Here is a 19,652-nt window from a genome sequence, read left to right as displayed (position 1 = left end):
TAACAAAAATCACATCTGAGAAATAAAGAACAATGAAGAGCTCATAATGGAACCTGAAACGGATCTGACGACAGAAGAACGTCAAGAACTCTTGAATAGAGAACACCAAGAAACTCGGCAAGATATGTTTTATTCTGAAAAAGAGGATTAATGCCGATATCTGCTATTAATTAAAGTTCTTTTGAAGAAATGGGGGATGTCAGATCAACGGTCTTAGAATGGCATACAAACCAGGTTGAGGTTAATAAGCTTGGGGATCTCTACAATTACAATGCTATTAATTACTTCTGAAAAATCTCGAAGAAGAGAGAAAAGCAATCGACATAGACAGATTATTTAACCCCCACAAACAAAAAACCATAACTAATAAAAATGCACATCTGTGTATATATGTATTTTTATTATTACATATAAATAAACGTAGTAAGAAAGTATATATTTTTTTATTTTGGGGTGCCTCCAGAACGAATTAATCAAATTCCCATACAAACCTATGGTAAATTCATAATCGGTTAACGAACAATTCGGATAGCAAACAAAGTCTTGGAACGGATTATGTTCGTTAACCGATCACCCACTGTAACATGTATTTTTGTAGAATAAAGCAGTGTTTCCCAAACTATGTTCTGCAGAAAGTGTGAAAATTTTCAAAATTAATATAAATCTAAAATGGTTTTAAATGCTGTGATAAGTTCAAACATGTTTAAAAATCACATTTAAAAATTTGAATGTTTTCACTTTGTGTACAGATTGTGGCCAACATATGCTTGCCTTGATTCAGCCTCTGGCTTTCAGCTGCCCACAGTTGTTGACACCTACAAGGGCATCCATTCTAGGAAATGGGCAGTCACAATAAGGTTCTAATTGTTTGTTTGTTAATTTATAGCAATGCAACACATGGGCAATCTGCCTAGGTGAAATGCCTTTTGGGAGGTCTTTTTAAGGGAAACTGGTCCCTATTTAGGGCCAGTTTCCCTTAAAAATGGAGATTTCTGGGTTTTCTCCACAGACGCACAGTGGGGCCAAATCTCAAAAAGCTGGCCAAAAGTCAAAAGCATTATCAATTTGGCTGAAAGTCAGTATTTGGGGGTTTTCGGGATCGCTGGTTACTAATCCGAAGTCAAAATTTGAAATAAAAACAAAATGACGGATTTAACACGAACCACTTTTATAGAAAAAGTTCAAAATAAATCCATATATTGTTTAATACGATAAAACATACAATCAGTTGATTAAAAGTTCATGCATCGTCATCCAAAGAATAATTTGATTCGCAATCAGATGATTCAACTTTGAAATCGCTCGAGCTTCATGTACTTGCTGGTATACGTGGAGCAACTAACAATAAAACTGCTTCTGGAAGCAATGACTTTGAGTTTTTTCGAGGTAATTCTCAGAAACTCGAAATAAACGGATCGGATATTAATAATAGGTGTAAAATAATGTCTTCCACTGTTTTCACTCGGGAACTTTTCTTGCAAAATCTTCTCGAAACTTTTTAATGTATTTATTAGTAGACTCTTGAGCGTCTTCAGACATCTGCCNACTATTGGGTTGTTCAAAAAGTAAGTTTGTTTTTTCTGTGGAAATTTGTATTGTATTTTTTTCTACAGAAAAAAATACAATATTTTTATAATAAATAAATATTTTATTGAATTATACTGGTATATCGACCATTTTGGTCAAATACCTGTTGTCATCGTTTCTGGTAGTAGCATGATTTCACATTCATAAAAGTTTTGATCGTTGCTTATGAAAAACTGATCCAAATGATTTTTGACATTGTCGTTTCAAGTAAATATCTTACAGTTAAAAAATTTGTATAGACTGGAACAAGTAATAATCTGAGTGTGCTCGATCTGGCGAATATGGTTGGTGTGATAGCATGTCCCATTTAAGTTATAACAGTTTCTGACGAGTTACCAAACTTGTGTGAAATTTGACATTATCGTGGTAAAACACTACACCTGTTTTGTTGATCAATTCTGGCCGGCTTTTCTGTTTGATGATATTACTCAATTTGTTTACTTGCTGGCAGTACACTTTTGAATCAATTGTTAAATTGTTGGTAAAAGCTCCAAAAAAAAAATTTCCTTAAAATCCCACCAAAGAGAGCATCTCTCTTTAAGAACACATGGAACCCATATATCATGCTTTAAAACAAAACCAATTTGTTTCAAGTAATCATAAACAGTTCAATTTAACAAATTTAATCTCTCTTTATTCGGCAATTTGCTTCAATCTATACCTTTATTTTATTTTCATTGGTTTCAACTGGCCATCCAGAATTTGGTGCATCTTCAATATTGAAATTGCCAGAACGAAATTTTGTAAACCAGTTTTGGCACTGTCTTTCTCTCAACACATCATCACCATACGTGTACCACAATTTTTTTCTCGCTTGAACAGCATTTTGATTTTTTGGTAATAAAAAAGCAAAATATGCCAAAATTGCTGCTTTCGATCTTCCATATTTGATGGCACACAAAAAATAAACAATTGCACAAAATCAAACAAAATTTTTTATAAATAAGCCTTAAAATGCTAGCTGTCAAAATATATAATGATAATATGGTTTAGAATGAAAATGGCGGGAAAAATACGACTAATCTGTCTAGTGGTAAAAAAAATGAAATTACTTTCCGAACAATCCAATAGATGGCTGATGCAGAAAAGATATCAGCCTGCCATTTTGAGGAATCCAGGCTTAACTATGAATTGAAATCTCAGAAATTTTGATAGGTAGTTTAATTTGGATATGTTAATCTCTGTTCCTCTAATCCAGTTCCTTCCATTGTGGATATGGTCAAACCCATAATGAGTGTGAAAAATTAATAGGTTGTTGCAGGGCAGAAAAAGTTAAAGAAACACTAATAATTGTCAAAAATATGTTTGGAATTTAGAATTCAAATTTCAAAGTTAACTTGTAGAATTTTTAATCTAATTATTAAAAATAATGTTTTATTTATATAAATATACAGTGGAAAACCTCACTTAATGAGCATAATTCGTTCTAGAATGTTACTCGTTAAGTGAATTAATATAAAATATGATGTGTTCCATGCCAAAAAAAATACTCAAATATTTTATGTTTATTCAAAGAAAATTATACAATATACATTGTTAAGGAGTGTGAATCATCTTCTTTTCTTCTAGCTTGGAATGAACCAACCTGGAATATGAATTTGATTTGCAGAAAACAAAAAAAAATCAAAATACAGTCATTTCTAATATTTAATTATAGCCTTTACATAGCCCAAGAATTTGGCATATTGCTTGGCATGTTTATTATATAACAGACTATGGTTGTTGATGTTTATATGTAATATATCTGAACACAAGTTTGGAAAAATGTGTGATCACAAGTGACACTAAGATGCTAGTGAAATGAGTGCTAAACACAGACTGATGTAGCATGTGCACAATCTGGAACTTCCTCTCTCCTTGTCACTCATTATGTGAAATGTCACTCATTAAGCAAGTAATTTTTTTACAATTTGCTTTGCTCGTTATTTGAATTACTCATTATGAGAGGTGCTCATTAAGTGAGGTTCCACTGTATATAAGCTGCTATGTATTTTATATTAAACTTCAAAACTGTATTTAATAAAAGCTTATTGCATGATAAGAATTTACAATTAGGTTTCTTTCACTGAGAAGGAGGGAAATGAATTTTATAAATGGCTTATCCTGTTCAGTTTATGATTATTATATTGTAAAACTCCAAAATGAAGGCACTCACAACTAACTCAGTGTCCAGAGTTGAGCATAAAGTCCTGAAAAAATTTTTAAACTACAAAAATAAAAAATTATCATTTTTAATTGTTGACCCTTTTTTGTAGGCTACAACGTCAACAAACATTAAAAATTGTTAAAAATCTTTCTCAACAGCATCCATGTTATGAAATCACATTTATAAGCTGAGAGTCCTCTGGTGGATTTTCAATACACTGTTACCAATAGTGAGAATCTCTCAGTAAAATAAACATAGATTATCCAAAATAGCATCTTCACTTGTCCTTTTTCATTTGTCTACCTTTAAGGTCCTGGAGTATTATTTTATATCATTTTTACATAAGGTACTGATGGAATGAAGAAGAAATGTTCAATTTCTAGAAATGAGACAAAACAAGGAATTAACAAATATGTGTAGATAGTAATTTTTACTTTCAAAATAATCCAAATACATATAAATCTAAAATTTAAATAAATTTCATTCTATTTCCATTTTGGTTTGTTCTAAATGACACTTGTTCTTTAATGTTAGATTTTGAAGAAACTACAGTTTGTAACTCCATTTCTCCTTCAATCATAGATGTGTCAGCATAAGTAAGTATTAGAATCTTATGGCCCACCAGTGGCCAAGCAGTTCCATCCCTGAACACTGAGAGTTCAGTCATGGTTTGTGCAGCACTCAGACAGGCTGGCCACATGGAGATTTCTGGGTGTTCTCCACGTCTCACAGTGGGACCAAATCCCAAAAAGCTGGCCAAAAGTCGAAAAATAGAGTTTAAGTTCCGGTAATTTCTAGTCGTGGGTTCGGTTGGATAAGAGTCCGAAGGTTGAATTCTATACTTTAGCGCCCCCTATCCTTATACCTGCTATTGTAGTTTAGTTGAAAGGGGACCCTCGATCGAGCTAGACGCATCATGCAGTAAGCAAAGATTTCTACGCTATATTCAAGAGGGTGCCAAATCTCTAAAAATCAATCGAATTTAAATTTAAAAAATGGAATTTGCAGCTGCAAGTAAGTAGAATATCATTATGTAACACAAAATTGATAATAATACTTTATGTGATAACAGTAAACGAATGATTTGTACGAAAATGAACGGAAGATTACAACAGAAAATTTTAAACATGTAGAGAAAAGTTCATAAATTCTGTAGAGTTCTGCGACTGGACCGATCGCATGTTGTAGATCGAACTATTATTGAATGAAAAAAATTAAAACTAGCTGCAACTAGCTGCAACTGTGTCATTGGTGCGAGTTCTTGCAATGTAAAACATAGTTTTCTGAATTTTGTACATTAATGACGCGGAATGTTTTGCTCTTTTTCTTGAATTTGTCTGGTGTTTTGAATATTGTTTGCATGTAGCATATAAGCTTGAAATCAAACTGTGGCAAGCGCATAGTGATAAAGAAAATAAAGAAATAAGATTCTGAAAAACGAATATACAGAAGGGTTTCCGTATAGAATTGGGTCTAATAGTCGATCAACCAAAGCCTGGTTTCGGTAGCTCGAATGATGAGAATACCGCTCGACAATTTTTCGAAAACTCAAGCATTTCTGCTTCTATTACAGGGATTGATGAGGACTTGATTAAGCATTTCCGTGTCATATTGCGGACAATTTCGTGTGGCCAAATCAAATTCATATTCCAGGTTGGTTCATTCCAAGCTAGAAGAAAAGAAGATGATTCACACTCCTTAACAATGTATATTGTATAATTTTCTTTGAATAAACATAAAATATTTGAGTATTTTTTTTGGCATGGAACACATCATATTTTATATTAATTCACTTAACGAGTAACATTCTAGAACGAATTATGCTCATTAAGTGAGGTTTTCCACTGTATATTTATATAAATAAAACATTATTTTTAATAATTAGATTAAAAATTCTACAAGTTAACTTTGAAATTTGAATTCTAAATTCCAAACATATTTTTGACAATTATTAGTGTTTCTTTAACTTTTTCTGCCCTGCAACAACCTATTAATTTTTCACACTCATTATGGGTTTGACCATATCCACAATGGAAGGAACTGGATTAGAGGAACAGAGATTAACATATCCAAATTAAACTACCTATCAAAATTTCTGAGATTTCAATTCATAGTTAAGCCTGGATTCCTCAAAATGGCAGGCTGATATCTTTTCTGCATCAGCCATCTATTGGATTGTTCGGAAAGTAATTTCATTTTTTTTACCACTAGACAGATTAGTCGTATTTTTCCCGCCATTTTCATTCTAAACCATATTATCATTATATATTTTGACAGCTAGCATTTTAAGGCTTATTTATAAAAAATTTTGTTTGATTTTGTGCAATTGTTTATTTTTTGTGTGCCATCAAATATGGAAGATCGAAAGCAGCAATTTTGGCATATTTTGCTTTTTTATTACCAAAAAATCAAAATGCTGTTCAAGCGAGAAAAAAATTGTGGTACACGTATGGTGATGATGTGTTGAGAGAAAGACAGTGCCAAAACTGGTTTACAAAATTTCGTTCTGGCAATTTCAATATTGAAGATGCACCAAATTCTGGATGGCCAGTTGAAACCAATGAAAATAAAATAAAGGTATAGATTGAAGCAAATTGCCGAATAAAGAGAGATTAAATTTGTTAAATTGAACTGTTTATGATTACTTGAAACAAATTGGTTTTGTTTTAAAGCATGATATATGGGTTCCACGTGTTCTTAAAGAGAGATGCTCTCTTTGGTGGGATTTTAAGGAAATTTTTTTTTTGGAGCTTTTACCAACAATTTAACAATTGATTCAAAAGTGTACTGCCAGCAAGTAAACAAATTGAGTAATATCATCAAACAGAAAAGCCGGCCAGAATTGATCAACAAAACAGGTGTAGTGTTTTACCACGATAATGTCAAATTTCACACAAGTTTGGTAACTCGTCAGAAACTGTTATAACTTAAATGGGACATGCTATCACACCAACCATATTCGCCAGATCGAGCACACTCAGATTATTACTTGTTCCAGTCTATACAAATTTTTTAACTGTAAGATATTTACTTGAAACGACAATGTCAAAAATCATTTGGATCAGTTTTTCATAAGCAACGATCAAAACTTTTATGAATGTGAAATCATGCTACTACCAGAAACGATGACAACAGGTATTTGACCAAAATGGTCGATATACCAGTATAATTCAATAAAATATTTATTTATTATAAAAATATTGTATTTTTTTCTGTAGAAAAAAATACAATACAAATTTCCACAGAAAAAACAAACTTACTTTTTGAACAACCCAATAGTTGTCTTTGTTGCTTCTTTAAATGGGTATTCTCCATATCAAAGTTTTATTTACCAAATTTTGAATTCAAATGATACAACTAAAATAAGTTTAATTGAAGATATTATTTATGATTCAAAAATATTTAGTGTTCACAAAATCATATACAAATATAAAATTTTCTTATTACTTTCCCAGCTCTGTTATATATAACAAAGGGAAAGTATGGCAATCAGTCAAAAAATGACTCCAAGATTTTTACATTTTTTGGACTCGGGACCTTGAAACATTGAGATGTGCAAAATAATTAAGGGTTTTTTTCTGTATGTATGGATGTTAGTGTGTGTGTATGGGGCACAATTTTGTTCACCCTCTTTAAAGGTTAATAACTCCTGTGTTTTTTGTCAAAAATTTCTGAAATTTTGCTGGGGAGGTTTGTTTATTAGGGGGGATTGATGCTATAAAATTTTGGTGGTTAAAAGTCAACAGGGTGGAAAATAAAGGGGGTAGTGTGTCATATCTCCAGTAGGGTCAGACTTGATGATTTTACTCATTATTAGCATTTACAATTTTTTATAAAACCCATCCCTACCCTCAAAATTAAGCTTTTTGCCATTAAAAATAAAAAAGTGTTTTTAATAAAATATCATAACAGATGGCACCAAACATGCAGTTTTATATGTTGCCAGGAAAGTTAGAGAACAAGTTACTGGATTTTTTTTATGATAATATATATATACTAATTATTGAATAAATAAAATTAATTTTATATGCTTAAGTTAACTGTTCGTTATGGTTCATTTGTATTTCATTCTTACTTATTGCTTTATTTAAATAAAAGTTTAAAAAAATTAAATATGCATATTAATTTTTCATGACTGCATACAACCAGATCCAAGCTCATAAAAAACAATAACAACAACAACAAATAAAACAAAATAAACATAGATACTAGGAATTAAAATTCTTAAATAAAATCTAAATAGTAATACAAAATAAATTGCTTTTTTTTTTAATACAAAACATTTGCATTTGAAGCTATTTTAAAATCAGCATTATAACCTTTTACAAGCTACTGAAAAAATGTCACAACCTCCTCTTTAAATGTTGAAAGATCATGATTTGAATAGCATTTTATTTGTGATTTTGAACTTTGACTTCACAGCTTTTATATTTGAAAGTTTTTGCAGAAATTAAAGTACCATACTCAAAGCTGAAGTATTTGGAGACTAAGTACATAACAGAACTTCTATTTAAACTCTTAATTTTTGTTATGTTAGCATAGAAACATAAACATTACTAATTTTCTAATAAAAACAGTACTTTTCCATTTGTTAAAAACATGTTATATTGATTCAGTTATCTGCTTTAATTTGTTCAGTTTTATGTTAGATTCATGGATTCATTATTTTTGAATAGTCATTAACACAGTTTCTATGCAATGCCATCTAACATTAAATACATTCTTTGCTAACATGAACATTTAGCAATCTGAAGGAAAACTTATTTGATTTAGATCACTATCATCATCTCAATCAATAAATTCAATAAATATCACACAAATTTTAAAACAGTCCAATATATTTTGGTAGTTAAAAAAATTTGGACTGCTGTTTCATTTATATTTCATTTGGCTATTATCTAATTTATAATAATTTATGGAAACTAATATTATTTTATAAAATTTAAGTAAATAATTATAATTCAGTAAACTAATTTAACTATAAAGAAATAATATATTATATATATATATTATTAAATACAACACTGATATAATACTTTTTATTTACCTTGAATTCTACATCTCCACAAATACTAAAAGTGCAGCATGGACCTTCAATACGCAATACACATTCTTTTGCTGCATTTTCAATACGATACTTTGGATAACAAATACTCCATTCTTGTGTTACATAGCCTATAATTGTTCCAGGAGGTGCAGTAACTTCCAAACTCTAGAATTACAATATTAAGTTTTCATACATTTAATATCTAAATTTTTTCATATTCCAAATTAATTAAATAAAATATGTTGTATGCATCAATTAAATACTGACATAAAATAAGTATTGAAAAATTTTATATTATTTTCTGATTTTTAATATTGATAATAGTAGTAAATTATTATGTAAATGAATTAGTATTTCAACCCCAAAACTAAGTTGGTTAGATTCTAGATACGTATACTGTCATGGCGCCTGTCCCGACTGTTCGTACATAAGACTAACTCCTCCTGGAGGGGAGCCGCCGGCAGGCAGCCTTGTGCCAAACGTTACTAGTTATTAATTCACGATAGTGATTCATGGTTATTCTTAAGCACACGTATCAATAACTAGTATGAAGTGCCGCCATGACAGTATACGTATCTAAAATTTGACTACTAATTTTAATATAAATATAAATAACTATCAGGTAAATTATTTGTAAAAAATCTTTTCCATATAACAATCGTTTATTTACTAACTATTATTAATTTTTTTTAAATTTTACAAAAAATTTCTTTGAAATGAAATACAAAAAAGTAATTAAAAGTTTTGAAATAAGCTGAATTTCTACATTAAACTATTTATAAGATATAAAATGATTTAAATGAAGATAATTATTAATTATACTTTGATTAAATGAATATAAAATATCAAAAGCAAAACAAATAAGGAATTATACTTTATCTATATTATAAAGCTACATTAGACTCATTGACTGACTCACTCACTGAGATGAGCAATTTTTTGCAGGAAAAATAAATATATTTACATATTAGGTGCTATTACATGTTACAGTTTGATCCTTGAAACCTCATTAAATGTCACAATGTCAATGCATTTTATGTAATGTACAAATCCATCTATTTAAGAAAAAATTAATGTGAGCAAATGTTAGAACAATGATGGCAGTCCTTTTAACTTAGAATTAAACTTTATTCTAATCTAAGACTAAAGGCACTTGTTGACCCATCCGTAACTTGGCATGCAATTTGAAAAACAGGTCGCTTCTTGTTTCGAGCGGTCTTGCACGGATGTTGCCAGTTCATACACAGTTTGCAATATTGACACTTGCTTTAGTTTAGTATTCCCTAACAGCAAATCATAACAGTTATAATTTTAAATCACAATATTTCTTTTGTCTTACAAAAATGTAATAAAGAAAAATTAGCTGTGTTAAATGCAGTTATTTAGTAAAACTAAAATTTTCTATATAAAGAATGATTATAAATTAAGCACAGAATGTTTCAAAGCAATGCAAAAACCAAAATTGGGCTGCTGAAGGTGGTCAGGAACAGATTACCTATTAATATATAAATATGAACACCTCCATGGATTTGCTCCATTGATAAGTAACTTTACAAGATTGTTATTAAATTCATACTAAAATGCATTTAAATTTGTCATTTTAAATTTGAATTAATATCAATCAATATTATGAATTAACATATCAGTAAGTGGAAATTTTATAATTCAATTCATTCAACATATGACAAGACATTAAAAATAGATAAATAAATATTCTGTTATTAGATTTGTCTCATTTAGGCTTTAATTTGTTGTTTATGTCAACTGTCTACAAACAACTCAAGCATTGAAAAACATACTTAAGATGATAACAAAAACCAGTATATACTACAAGTAATAACAAAAAATACAAAAATATCAGATTGAAAATAATTTCAGAAATCGTAGTTTGAATGTTCAGTGAAAGATGTATGAAATTCCAGATTTTTTATATTCAGTGGTGATATTCAAAATATTTAACAAAGGGTTCACTAACAGAAACTTTTTCCTTAACAATTTTTTTTCACTCAAATGGTGCATTAGCAACATTAGCACAAAAACTGACCTTAAGATACCCATATAAATAAAAAAGATGCGTTTGCAAAATTAAGTCAGTTAAAATTTAACATTTTTTATGCCAGAACTACATATATATATAAATAATAATAAAGAGTGTTCAAAATGGTTTATTTTGTACATATTTTATTAGACACGTGTTCCACAGCCATCTTGTATTTTCTCGTGCGCGTGGGATTGTGGGATCTCTCTTATGCTGGGGTCGTATTCTGGTCACCATCTCTGGTCTCTTGTCTCTCACAAGCCAGTCTCTGATTGGCTAATCATTTGGATTAGCCAATCAGAGACTGTCTTGTGAGAGACGAGAGACCAGTGACGGTGACCAGAATATGACCCCTGGATCTAGTTTCAAGAACTTTTTTGAGTTGACCGCGATTGAACCTCGTTTCAGTCGAGATTGAAACAGTCGAGGGAGGTCACAACAAGGCAAACGGGGTATAAGGCTTTAGTTTAGTAGTGTTACATAGTATAATACGTATATTTTAATATATTTTTTAAAAGAAACAAAACCACTGAGAAATGTTATGTGTTTTTAACAAGGTTCGGAAAACTTTGAAAATGTTAACAACGGGTTCGGCCAAACCTGTGCAAACCTGTGAATATCACCACTGTTTATATCCTTATATTAAAAAGAATCAAATTACCAAACTTTGCTGCAGCTTTTTATAAAATATGATAATCATTAAGAATTGACATACATCTAACAAGCAATTATTTACTGTGGATTGTCACAATGCCAGGCTGCAATTTTTAATCATATTTTTTAATTTATTTAACTTAAAATATATACTCTCAATTTTAGTATTGTCTTGCCCCTGTATATCATACTTTTCCTGTTAACAATAGTGATGCCAGTCATCTACCTAACTCCATTCCGAAGAAAATTTTATAATTGAAATAATGCGACTTCCATTTTAACTGGTAGTTCATATATCAGGACCATCTGCCCCTAAGCTTTCCACATCTGGTCTCAACTTTCATGTACAGTGGAACCCCGGTTAACGAACGTCCTGGTTAACGACCAAATCGGTTAACGACCAAATCGGTTAACGAACTTTTATTTTGCAAAAATTTTGTCTCGGGTAATGAACAAAATTCGGATAACGAACGTAACGGTATTTTGTGTCAAATTTTAGTTGGTGTTAGGCATGCGCGAGTTAAGCATTGCTTTTCCGAGTGTTTGTACTATACTTCTTTTTTTCAGTTTTGTGATTTATATATTTCATCAATATGGCATCAAAGAAAGAAAAAAGTCATAGTGGCAATAGAAAACGACAATGCGCTATCGCATTTGAAAAAAATTTTGATTAAAAGAGTAAGACAATCAACTTTAGATCAATTGCTTGTTCCTCACGGAAAGTGTTCGTTTCTTTGTTAAGTTATGGCAACGCAACACTTGAGCGATCTGACTAGGGGGAATGCCATCTGGGAGGTGTTACAGACATGGAGAAATCCCGGAAAACTCCATGTGGCCAGCCCGTCTGAGCGAGGTGCGAACCCACGAACGAAGGTCGTGTTCAAGGTACGAAGACCACTTAGCCACTGGTGGGTTTTTACCGAAAGAGACTTCGACACGAAGACTCTTCCGATGAAGTGCTACCCGTTATTTTTTTGGAGGGATTCCCGTTCTAAGCATTAATGTTCGTATATCTCCACTTTTCTGCCACCAACTACAACAAACGAAGGTATTATTAAACAAAGTTTACATGTTTGTTGCTGTAATGATAGATACTACGTTTTCCTACATTTTCATCAAAGAAAATTACTGTATATTTCAAATAAAATGACAAAAATTTCGAAGACTAGAACGGATTAATTGCATTTGCATTAATTTCTATGGGAAAAATTGCTTCGGTTAACGAACAATTCAGTTAACGAACGGAGTCGCGGAACAGATTAAGTTCGTTAACCGGGATTCCACTGTATCTAACTCCATTCTCGAGATTAAGGAACGACAGACAGACACCAGTGGAATTTATAGGTTGGCAATTTGGAGACTGCAGCCCAATGAGAATTGATCTGAATATTAAAGATCAGAGCTTTCTAGATATGCAGCACATTACTTCTGTTCTGTTAAAAATTCAAATTATAAATGCCATCATAATTTTATTTACTGTATCTCTATTCTATATATATAATTTTAACTTCTTTTGGACATTTCATTTGTATAATTTATCTGCAAATAATTTTTAATCATTATATTATTTACTTATATTATTTGTTTTTTATTCATTGTCCTCTGAGCAGTAAGAGGAAAGAACTTTTAATCCATGAAAAGTTTTAGCAAGCCCAGGTGTTTCATTTTCATGTATATTCATTTAAAAACTTTTCTTTGCAGAAAGTTTGTTATATATATACTAGCTGTTACCCGTGACTTCGCCCACGCAGAATTTGCAAGCAAACACCATTTATATTCAGTATTTCAACAACCAAAGTAATTGTTATATAACACCTACCGCTGAGAATGATAAGAATTGCCAAGAATCAAACAAACTGTTTTCAATTTGATCAATTTTCTGGAAAGTTTACAATCGTTCTATAATTGAACCAATATGCAATAACAAATTTGAATTTAAAACGATTCGAACATTTGGTTAAAAAATCAAAATAAATAAAAATATTTATAACAATGTCTGAAATGTTATCAATTTAATACACCTAAGTACTCAATAAAGACTAAATGTAGTTGAAAACAAAAAAATCGTGTTAAGTTCAATTGTAACATGTGTCAGGTGTGTGGATGTTTTCAAGTGTTGATGGACAGTCCATAGCTCTGTCACACGTGTTAGGTGGGTGATGTAATAGTATCCTAAGAATGCGGGATGAGATTGTCCCACCTGGAGAGGGAGAAATTGTGAGAGAGGGAAAATTTGTGCGCTTCCCTTTGTGTGGGTTGAGTCAGTGTTGTGTGTGGAGGTAGTACTGATGAGTGTGTGTTACCAGAGTGGGTAACTGTGTGGCTGGTCAAGAACCAGTGTTGTAATTATCAATAACTGTCGGGTGCTTGAGTGTTGCTCGATTGTGGAGTGCCAGAGTGTCACTTGCTCATTTGAGACATTAAAGTTTAATTGTGTTGTTATTGTTAGAAAGGAACAGTGTACTGTATTTTAGACCGTGTAAACGGGAACATTTTACACCATCATCACATCATTTTATACAACAAATTGCATCTAAAATAGTACAGTAGAAGCCGTTCTTCTGGTTAAGCCTTAATGCTCTCCCTCTCCCCCTGCGGGAGAATTTCAAAAAATTCCTTCTTAGTGTGTGTTTCCATGACATACTCTAACTGTGTACCAAATTTCACCTCTTTAGCTTCAGCGGTTTGCTCTGACCAATGATGAAACAATCAGTGATTCAGTCAGTTAGTCAGGACAAGTAATTTTATATATTTAGATGTGTGTGTGTGTGTGTGTGGTAGGTGCCAAAAGTTTCCAGCCTATTTTTAGATGTTTTAGGTATTAAACAATGATGTCATTTTTTTAATATAGTCTCCTTGCAGTTCAACACACTTATTACATCTTGGAATTAGCATTCCAATATCCTTGAAAAAATAGTCTGCAGTTTTGTCTGCAAAATGCTCATAAACTGTCTCCTTTTTTTGAAGGTATTTTTTTAGTTTTGGAAACAGATAGTAATCACATAACTAGGAGCCAGGTCCAGTCTATAGGAAGGACAGTCAAGCTCCTCAAACCCACACTCCTTTACAGCAGCCTTGGCAGCTGTGTGCCCTGGCATATTGTCCAGAAAGGGCAAACATGATAAAAATTAATGCAACAAGTCTAACTAAAATTAATGTTTCCAAGCGACTTATGCAAATTGTCAGAAAAAACAGTTTTATTAGTCTTCATACAGATGGTGCTATCTGATACTATCATTATTTTATTCCTATCATGTCTAAAATATAGTCAGACTGAAAACTTTTAGCACCTACCTTGTATATATGATTTAAATATCAATATAATAAATTAAGAATATGTTTTAAATAAAAAGTGATCATGTCTTTATTTTCATAGTCTTCTTACAGTCCTTCTCATAAACAGTTGACACCTTCTGGTCTCTCTCTTTGTTCCCTTTCTGTCCATTACATTGATTCCCTACTACTTCCAGCCCTTGGAAAATACATAGGAATCTAATAGCATCTCCTATGATTCTTACACTGATATTGTTTGCTACAAATATAATCCAACATACATTTTACCAATGTTACCCTCAACTATATGAGCTATAGTTGACAGTGGCGTGCAGTGACATTTGAATATAAAGAAAAGCTGTGCCAGCTCTGATAGAATCATTAGAAGTGTTATATAATATTTTGATGTGTTGCATCCACAAGCTAAACTGTGTGAGGTTGGTGCTCTGTAAAACACATGCATGAATGCTGTAATCTGGCTGCTTTACACCATTTAAATATTTTTGTCATGGAAGCTATCCCATATTCAACGATACAGCACTTCCATTGGGAATATGCATATACAAATTTATATTTAAATATACAATAGCAATCTTATCATTGTTTTTCAAATGAAGTATAGAAATTTGTAATAAGACACATAATGTGGTTATAATAAAATATTAATTCTAATTAATTCAAAGTACTGTAAAATATTAAAGTAATCACACAATATGTATTTATATTTTAGAAAATACAAGGAAAGCAGTGCTTCCACAACTTCTATGGGCAGCATGCTACTGATAGTTGAAGGCAATAAAGTTTGCTTGCTTATTTGTTTTACCAAAAAGAATATAAATTTTACAAACCTGAAGACAGCAAGGACAGCAGCAGGAATCACATCGTAATGGACGATACAAATGAATGACTTCTCTCTGAAAATTATCCAGAATTTGTAAATCAAATGGACGCATAGGGCCACAGCAATTTCTTGTCAAGCAATCAGTGTCTAAAAATCAAAAAAATTTTACTGTAAAATTATATAATTTTCTATTCTAGAATATAGAAGAAATATTTTTCTATAGGGCATAGTATAGTCTTTATATTATTATATCAAATAATTTTATTAGATTTATAACAATGTCTGAAATGTTATCAATTTAANCTTTAGTGAATGTAAATGTAAAAAAAGATCATTTGACAATTTAATTATATTAAATATTATTAATAAAAAATTAGATTAAATTTAACCCTTTCAGAACCTTTTTATCCAGTAACGTACAATATTTAGATGCAAGAACAAATGTTTTCGACACTATCAAGTTCTGCTTCAGGTTCGATATTGCGATGTTGTTCCAACTTTGGAATGACCAGAGTTCAAATTTTAAACTGCCAATTAATTCAAGTGTTCGAATTATTTAATACCAAATAATTTGGCTATTTGTGTCATTCTCTGTTATAAAATATATAGGCCCAGCGTCCTCATATTAATGTTTTCATCCAAAATTTTGTAAATAAGATGTCACTATTATTGGGGATCCTTCTCATAAGCATGTTACCACACATACAATATTGTGTTATTATCCTTATAGTTTATGCAGTTTCCTGCTCTGTTGGCTTTATATATTTCTAGTTTTTCCAGTGTCCTTATGTGATCAGTTTGGAATGACTTCTTTATAAGAGTAGCATTCCCTAAGTCAGCATGTAGTACATCCAGGTCTGATGCATGTGTTGTCAGTGCTGTGGTGCACCTACTCTTGTATATGTCATATTTATGTTCCTTCAGTCTTTTTTGTAGCGACGTTTTTGTTGATCCTATGTAGTACACTATGAAACCTGTTGTCTTTAATTGATATCCTGTATACCTCTGATGCTCTTATGTTACTCGGCTTGTCTTTTTCATTCCTTAGTAGCACATATATTGTCTGGGTTCTTGTGTACGTTAGTTTGATCCTCTTCTCCTCCGCTATTTCCTTGTATATGTGCTGAAAGTCTTTGTTGTACTGGATGACCATGCGATTTGTATTATTTTCATGCTCAGGAAACCTGAAGGATCTTACCCTTTCCATGTCATTGCAGACTCCTGTGTGTGAAGTGTGGAACTCCTGGGCTAGCCTATGAATTATACTTCTATTGTATCCATGAATGGCTGCTATATCTTCCAGGTGCTTGAGTTCTTTGGCCGTGTCTTCACTTCTGGTGTTGTGGGTGAATGCTCTTTTTACTAAAGCCCTGAAAGCAGCTATCTTATATTGATATAGGTCTTCTGAATGTGCTGGTATGTATAATGGCGAGAACCCCAGTTTGTAGTATACTGTCATTTGTATTTCGTTTTGGTTGATTCGTATGCAGATGTCTAAAAAAATGCACCTCTGAAGACGACATTTGGTCTAGTTTGAGTGTAAGACCATATGGGTTGTTATTGATGGCATTTAAAAAATTGCTAACACTCAGTGTATTTTCCAGACAACTATTACATCATCTATATATCTCCTGTATAATATGATTTCATCTGTGAATCCAGGGATGATCCTTTGCTCTAATTGCCTTAATATTAATTTGCACAGGGCATAAACTACAAGGATAACAACACAATATCATATGCATGGCAATATGCTTATGAGAAGGATCCCCAATAATAGTGGCATCTTATTTACAAAATTTTGGATGAAAACATTAATATGAGGACACTGGGCCTATATAACGGAGAATGACACAAATAGCCAAATTATTTGGTATTTTTATTTGGCCAATTAAATAATTCAAGTTTTTGAATTATTTAATTGGCAGTTTAAAATTTGAACTCTGGGCATTCCAAAGTTGGAATAACATTGCAATATCGAACCTAAAGCAGAACTTGATAGTGTGTCAAAAACATTTGTTCTTGCAACTAAATACTGTATTATACCTTACTGGATAAAAAGGTTCTGAAAGGGTTATGAACAAATTTTATTTTCTTGCATCTGGCAGCACTGCCTTGTGATTGTTGCAAACATTGGCACTGATTTGGCATTTGGGTAATGACCTTGACTATTCACAAAAACGTCATATGGGCTATTCTATTTTGTGCACATACCCTACTCTCTTCTAGTAAATAATTACGGTTTGTCTGTCTTTTTATAATGGTTTTAATTTATATAAATTTCAATCTAATTTTTTTTGTATCTGTCCTATAAGACGACCCTGGATTTTGGGGGCCTTTTTTTGTGATTTTACTATCGTCTTATCTGCCAAGATATATAGTAATAATAATAATAATAATAATAATTTATAGTATTATTTGTATTAACAAAAAATGGGGCCCCATTGGACCTAGATCGGCACCTGGCTTTGGGGCAGGAAGCCTTGATTTGACATATGAACTTCCAATGCAAACCAGAAGTCACTTTATTTCACCTTATTACAATTCAAAAACTTTCCCCTGAAAGGAGTTAGATGACTGACGTGACTATTGCTAACAGGAAAAGTTTAATATACAGAGGCAAGACAGTACTAATTTGAGGTGGAGAGCATAATAAATTTTAAATTTAGTATGCTCTCCACCTCAAATTAGTATGCTATTTTAAAATATTAATATTAAAATAAATATTAAAATATAAATAAAAAACATAATAAGTCAATTTAAAGTATGATTAAAAATTGCAGCCCAGTATTGTGATGATGTCACAATAAATAATTGAGTATGATCTAAATAACATTTTATAATACTAGGATTATGTGAAGGGCAACTATCTTGTTTCATTTAACACTGAGAATTATAATTATATATTATGTTGCTAAACATGCAAAAAATTTGTCATACTAAAATACTATTTCTCTATTTCTTATAATATGAAGCTATTTGCAAGCTTTATTCAAAATGGGCCTGATAGGACCTTCTGAATCATACTGTATTGCACAGTTAAAGACAAAAATAAATTGCTACATCATGCTGATCACTGCAAAGATGACACCATGGAATCAAATTTGATGTAATGCATAAACCAGACTAGATCAATTGAATATCAATGTTAACTTAGAACTATGCTTTGAGTAATTTTATTCATTTCAAATTTTAATAAATTTCTTGAACTAATTTATCATTTATTCATAAAATTGTGTCAAATTGGACATATTGGTGACAAGAACATGATTGATTTACAATGCAAAAACGATCCAGCATACCACAAGGAATGGCTTTGACACAGAATTGAGAAATTATAAATTCTGTCATTGAACAACCTTTTACTAATGTGGCATTGCCAAAAAGAAAATTGCAGTTACAATGCTTATTGGATACTATACAAAGACGGTTAAAAGAATTTAGATATACTCTCCATTATCCTATAAAAACACCACCCTTTTGTCATGCACCACCAGACCTGAAGGAACAATGTCATTGTCCCCAGTCCCTTCACGGAGAATTTGTTACTCACGTTTTTTGTACCCTCCAAGGCCCTTTATACGCGATGTATGTACATACACATTTGTTTGTGTGCAGGGCCTTTGGCAAGGTAGCCATTAAGAGCCATTTTGCCCAGTTTCAGGCTGTTTTTTTGTAAATATGGTTGCTTTCTTTTGTTCCCTCCAAAAGCATGGGGGATTTGTCTGTCTTTCCCCCAATCGGGTTGTACATTCGTGAATATATGTTTGTTAAGTTCCAAGGAAAGTCAACCATAATGGGGCTCCTACTCCCTCAAAACAGAGGCAGTTATTCTGTATACTACTGTATTTTGGCTATTTGTACTTTTTTGTGTTTAATAAATGGCACTCTGAAATGTCATATTTCACACTTTCCTATCTACCTTTCTCTTCTCTTCACCCTTCTCACTTCTACTATAACTTTTCATCTTTCCTTTTCCAACGCTATACCTATTGGTGGAGGCCTTCTAATCCTTTAGTGAATGTAAATGTAAAAAAAGATCATTTGACAAGTGGACAGAAAGAAG

The 19,652-nt window shown here is 31.7% G+C and overlaps 1 protein-coding gene across 1 annotated transcript in view; it reads right to left on the bottom strand.

Annotated features, from left to right (window-relative positions):
* Positions 1-15,752, bottom strand: part of LOC111624939 (phospholipid scramblase 1-like) — an 18,539-nt gene extending 2,787 nt beyond the window's left edge. Inside the window, exons 1-2 of the mRNA XM_023367935.1 lie at positions 15,594-15,752; positions 8,781-8,945 (exon numbers count right to left, since the gene is read on the bottom strand). Coding sequence (XP_023223703.1) covers positions 8,781-8,945; positions 15,594-15,698 — 270 coding nt within the window. The 5' untranslated portion in view covers positions 15,699-15,752. The remainder of the gene's footprint in view (positions 1-8,780; positions 8,946-15,593) is intronic.
* Positions 15,753-19,652: the final 3,900 nt, after the last annotated feature.

The sequence above is a fragment of the Centruroides sculpturatus genome, unplaced genomic scaffold (assembly GCF_000671375.1).
Source record: "Centruroides sculpturatus isolate CEXI.00-Female unplaced genomic scaffold, Cexi_2.0 scaffold133, whole genome shotgun sequence".
Classification (NCBI taxonomy): Eukaryota; Metazoa; Arthropoda; class Arachnida; order Scorpiones; family Buthidae; genus Centruroides; species Centruroides sculpturatus.
This window is presented reverse-complemented; position numbering and strand designations above follow the sequence as displayed.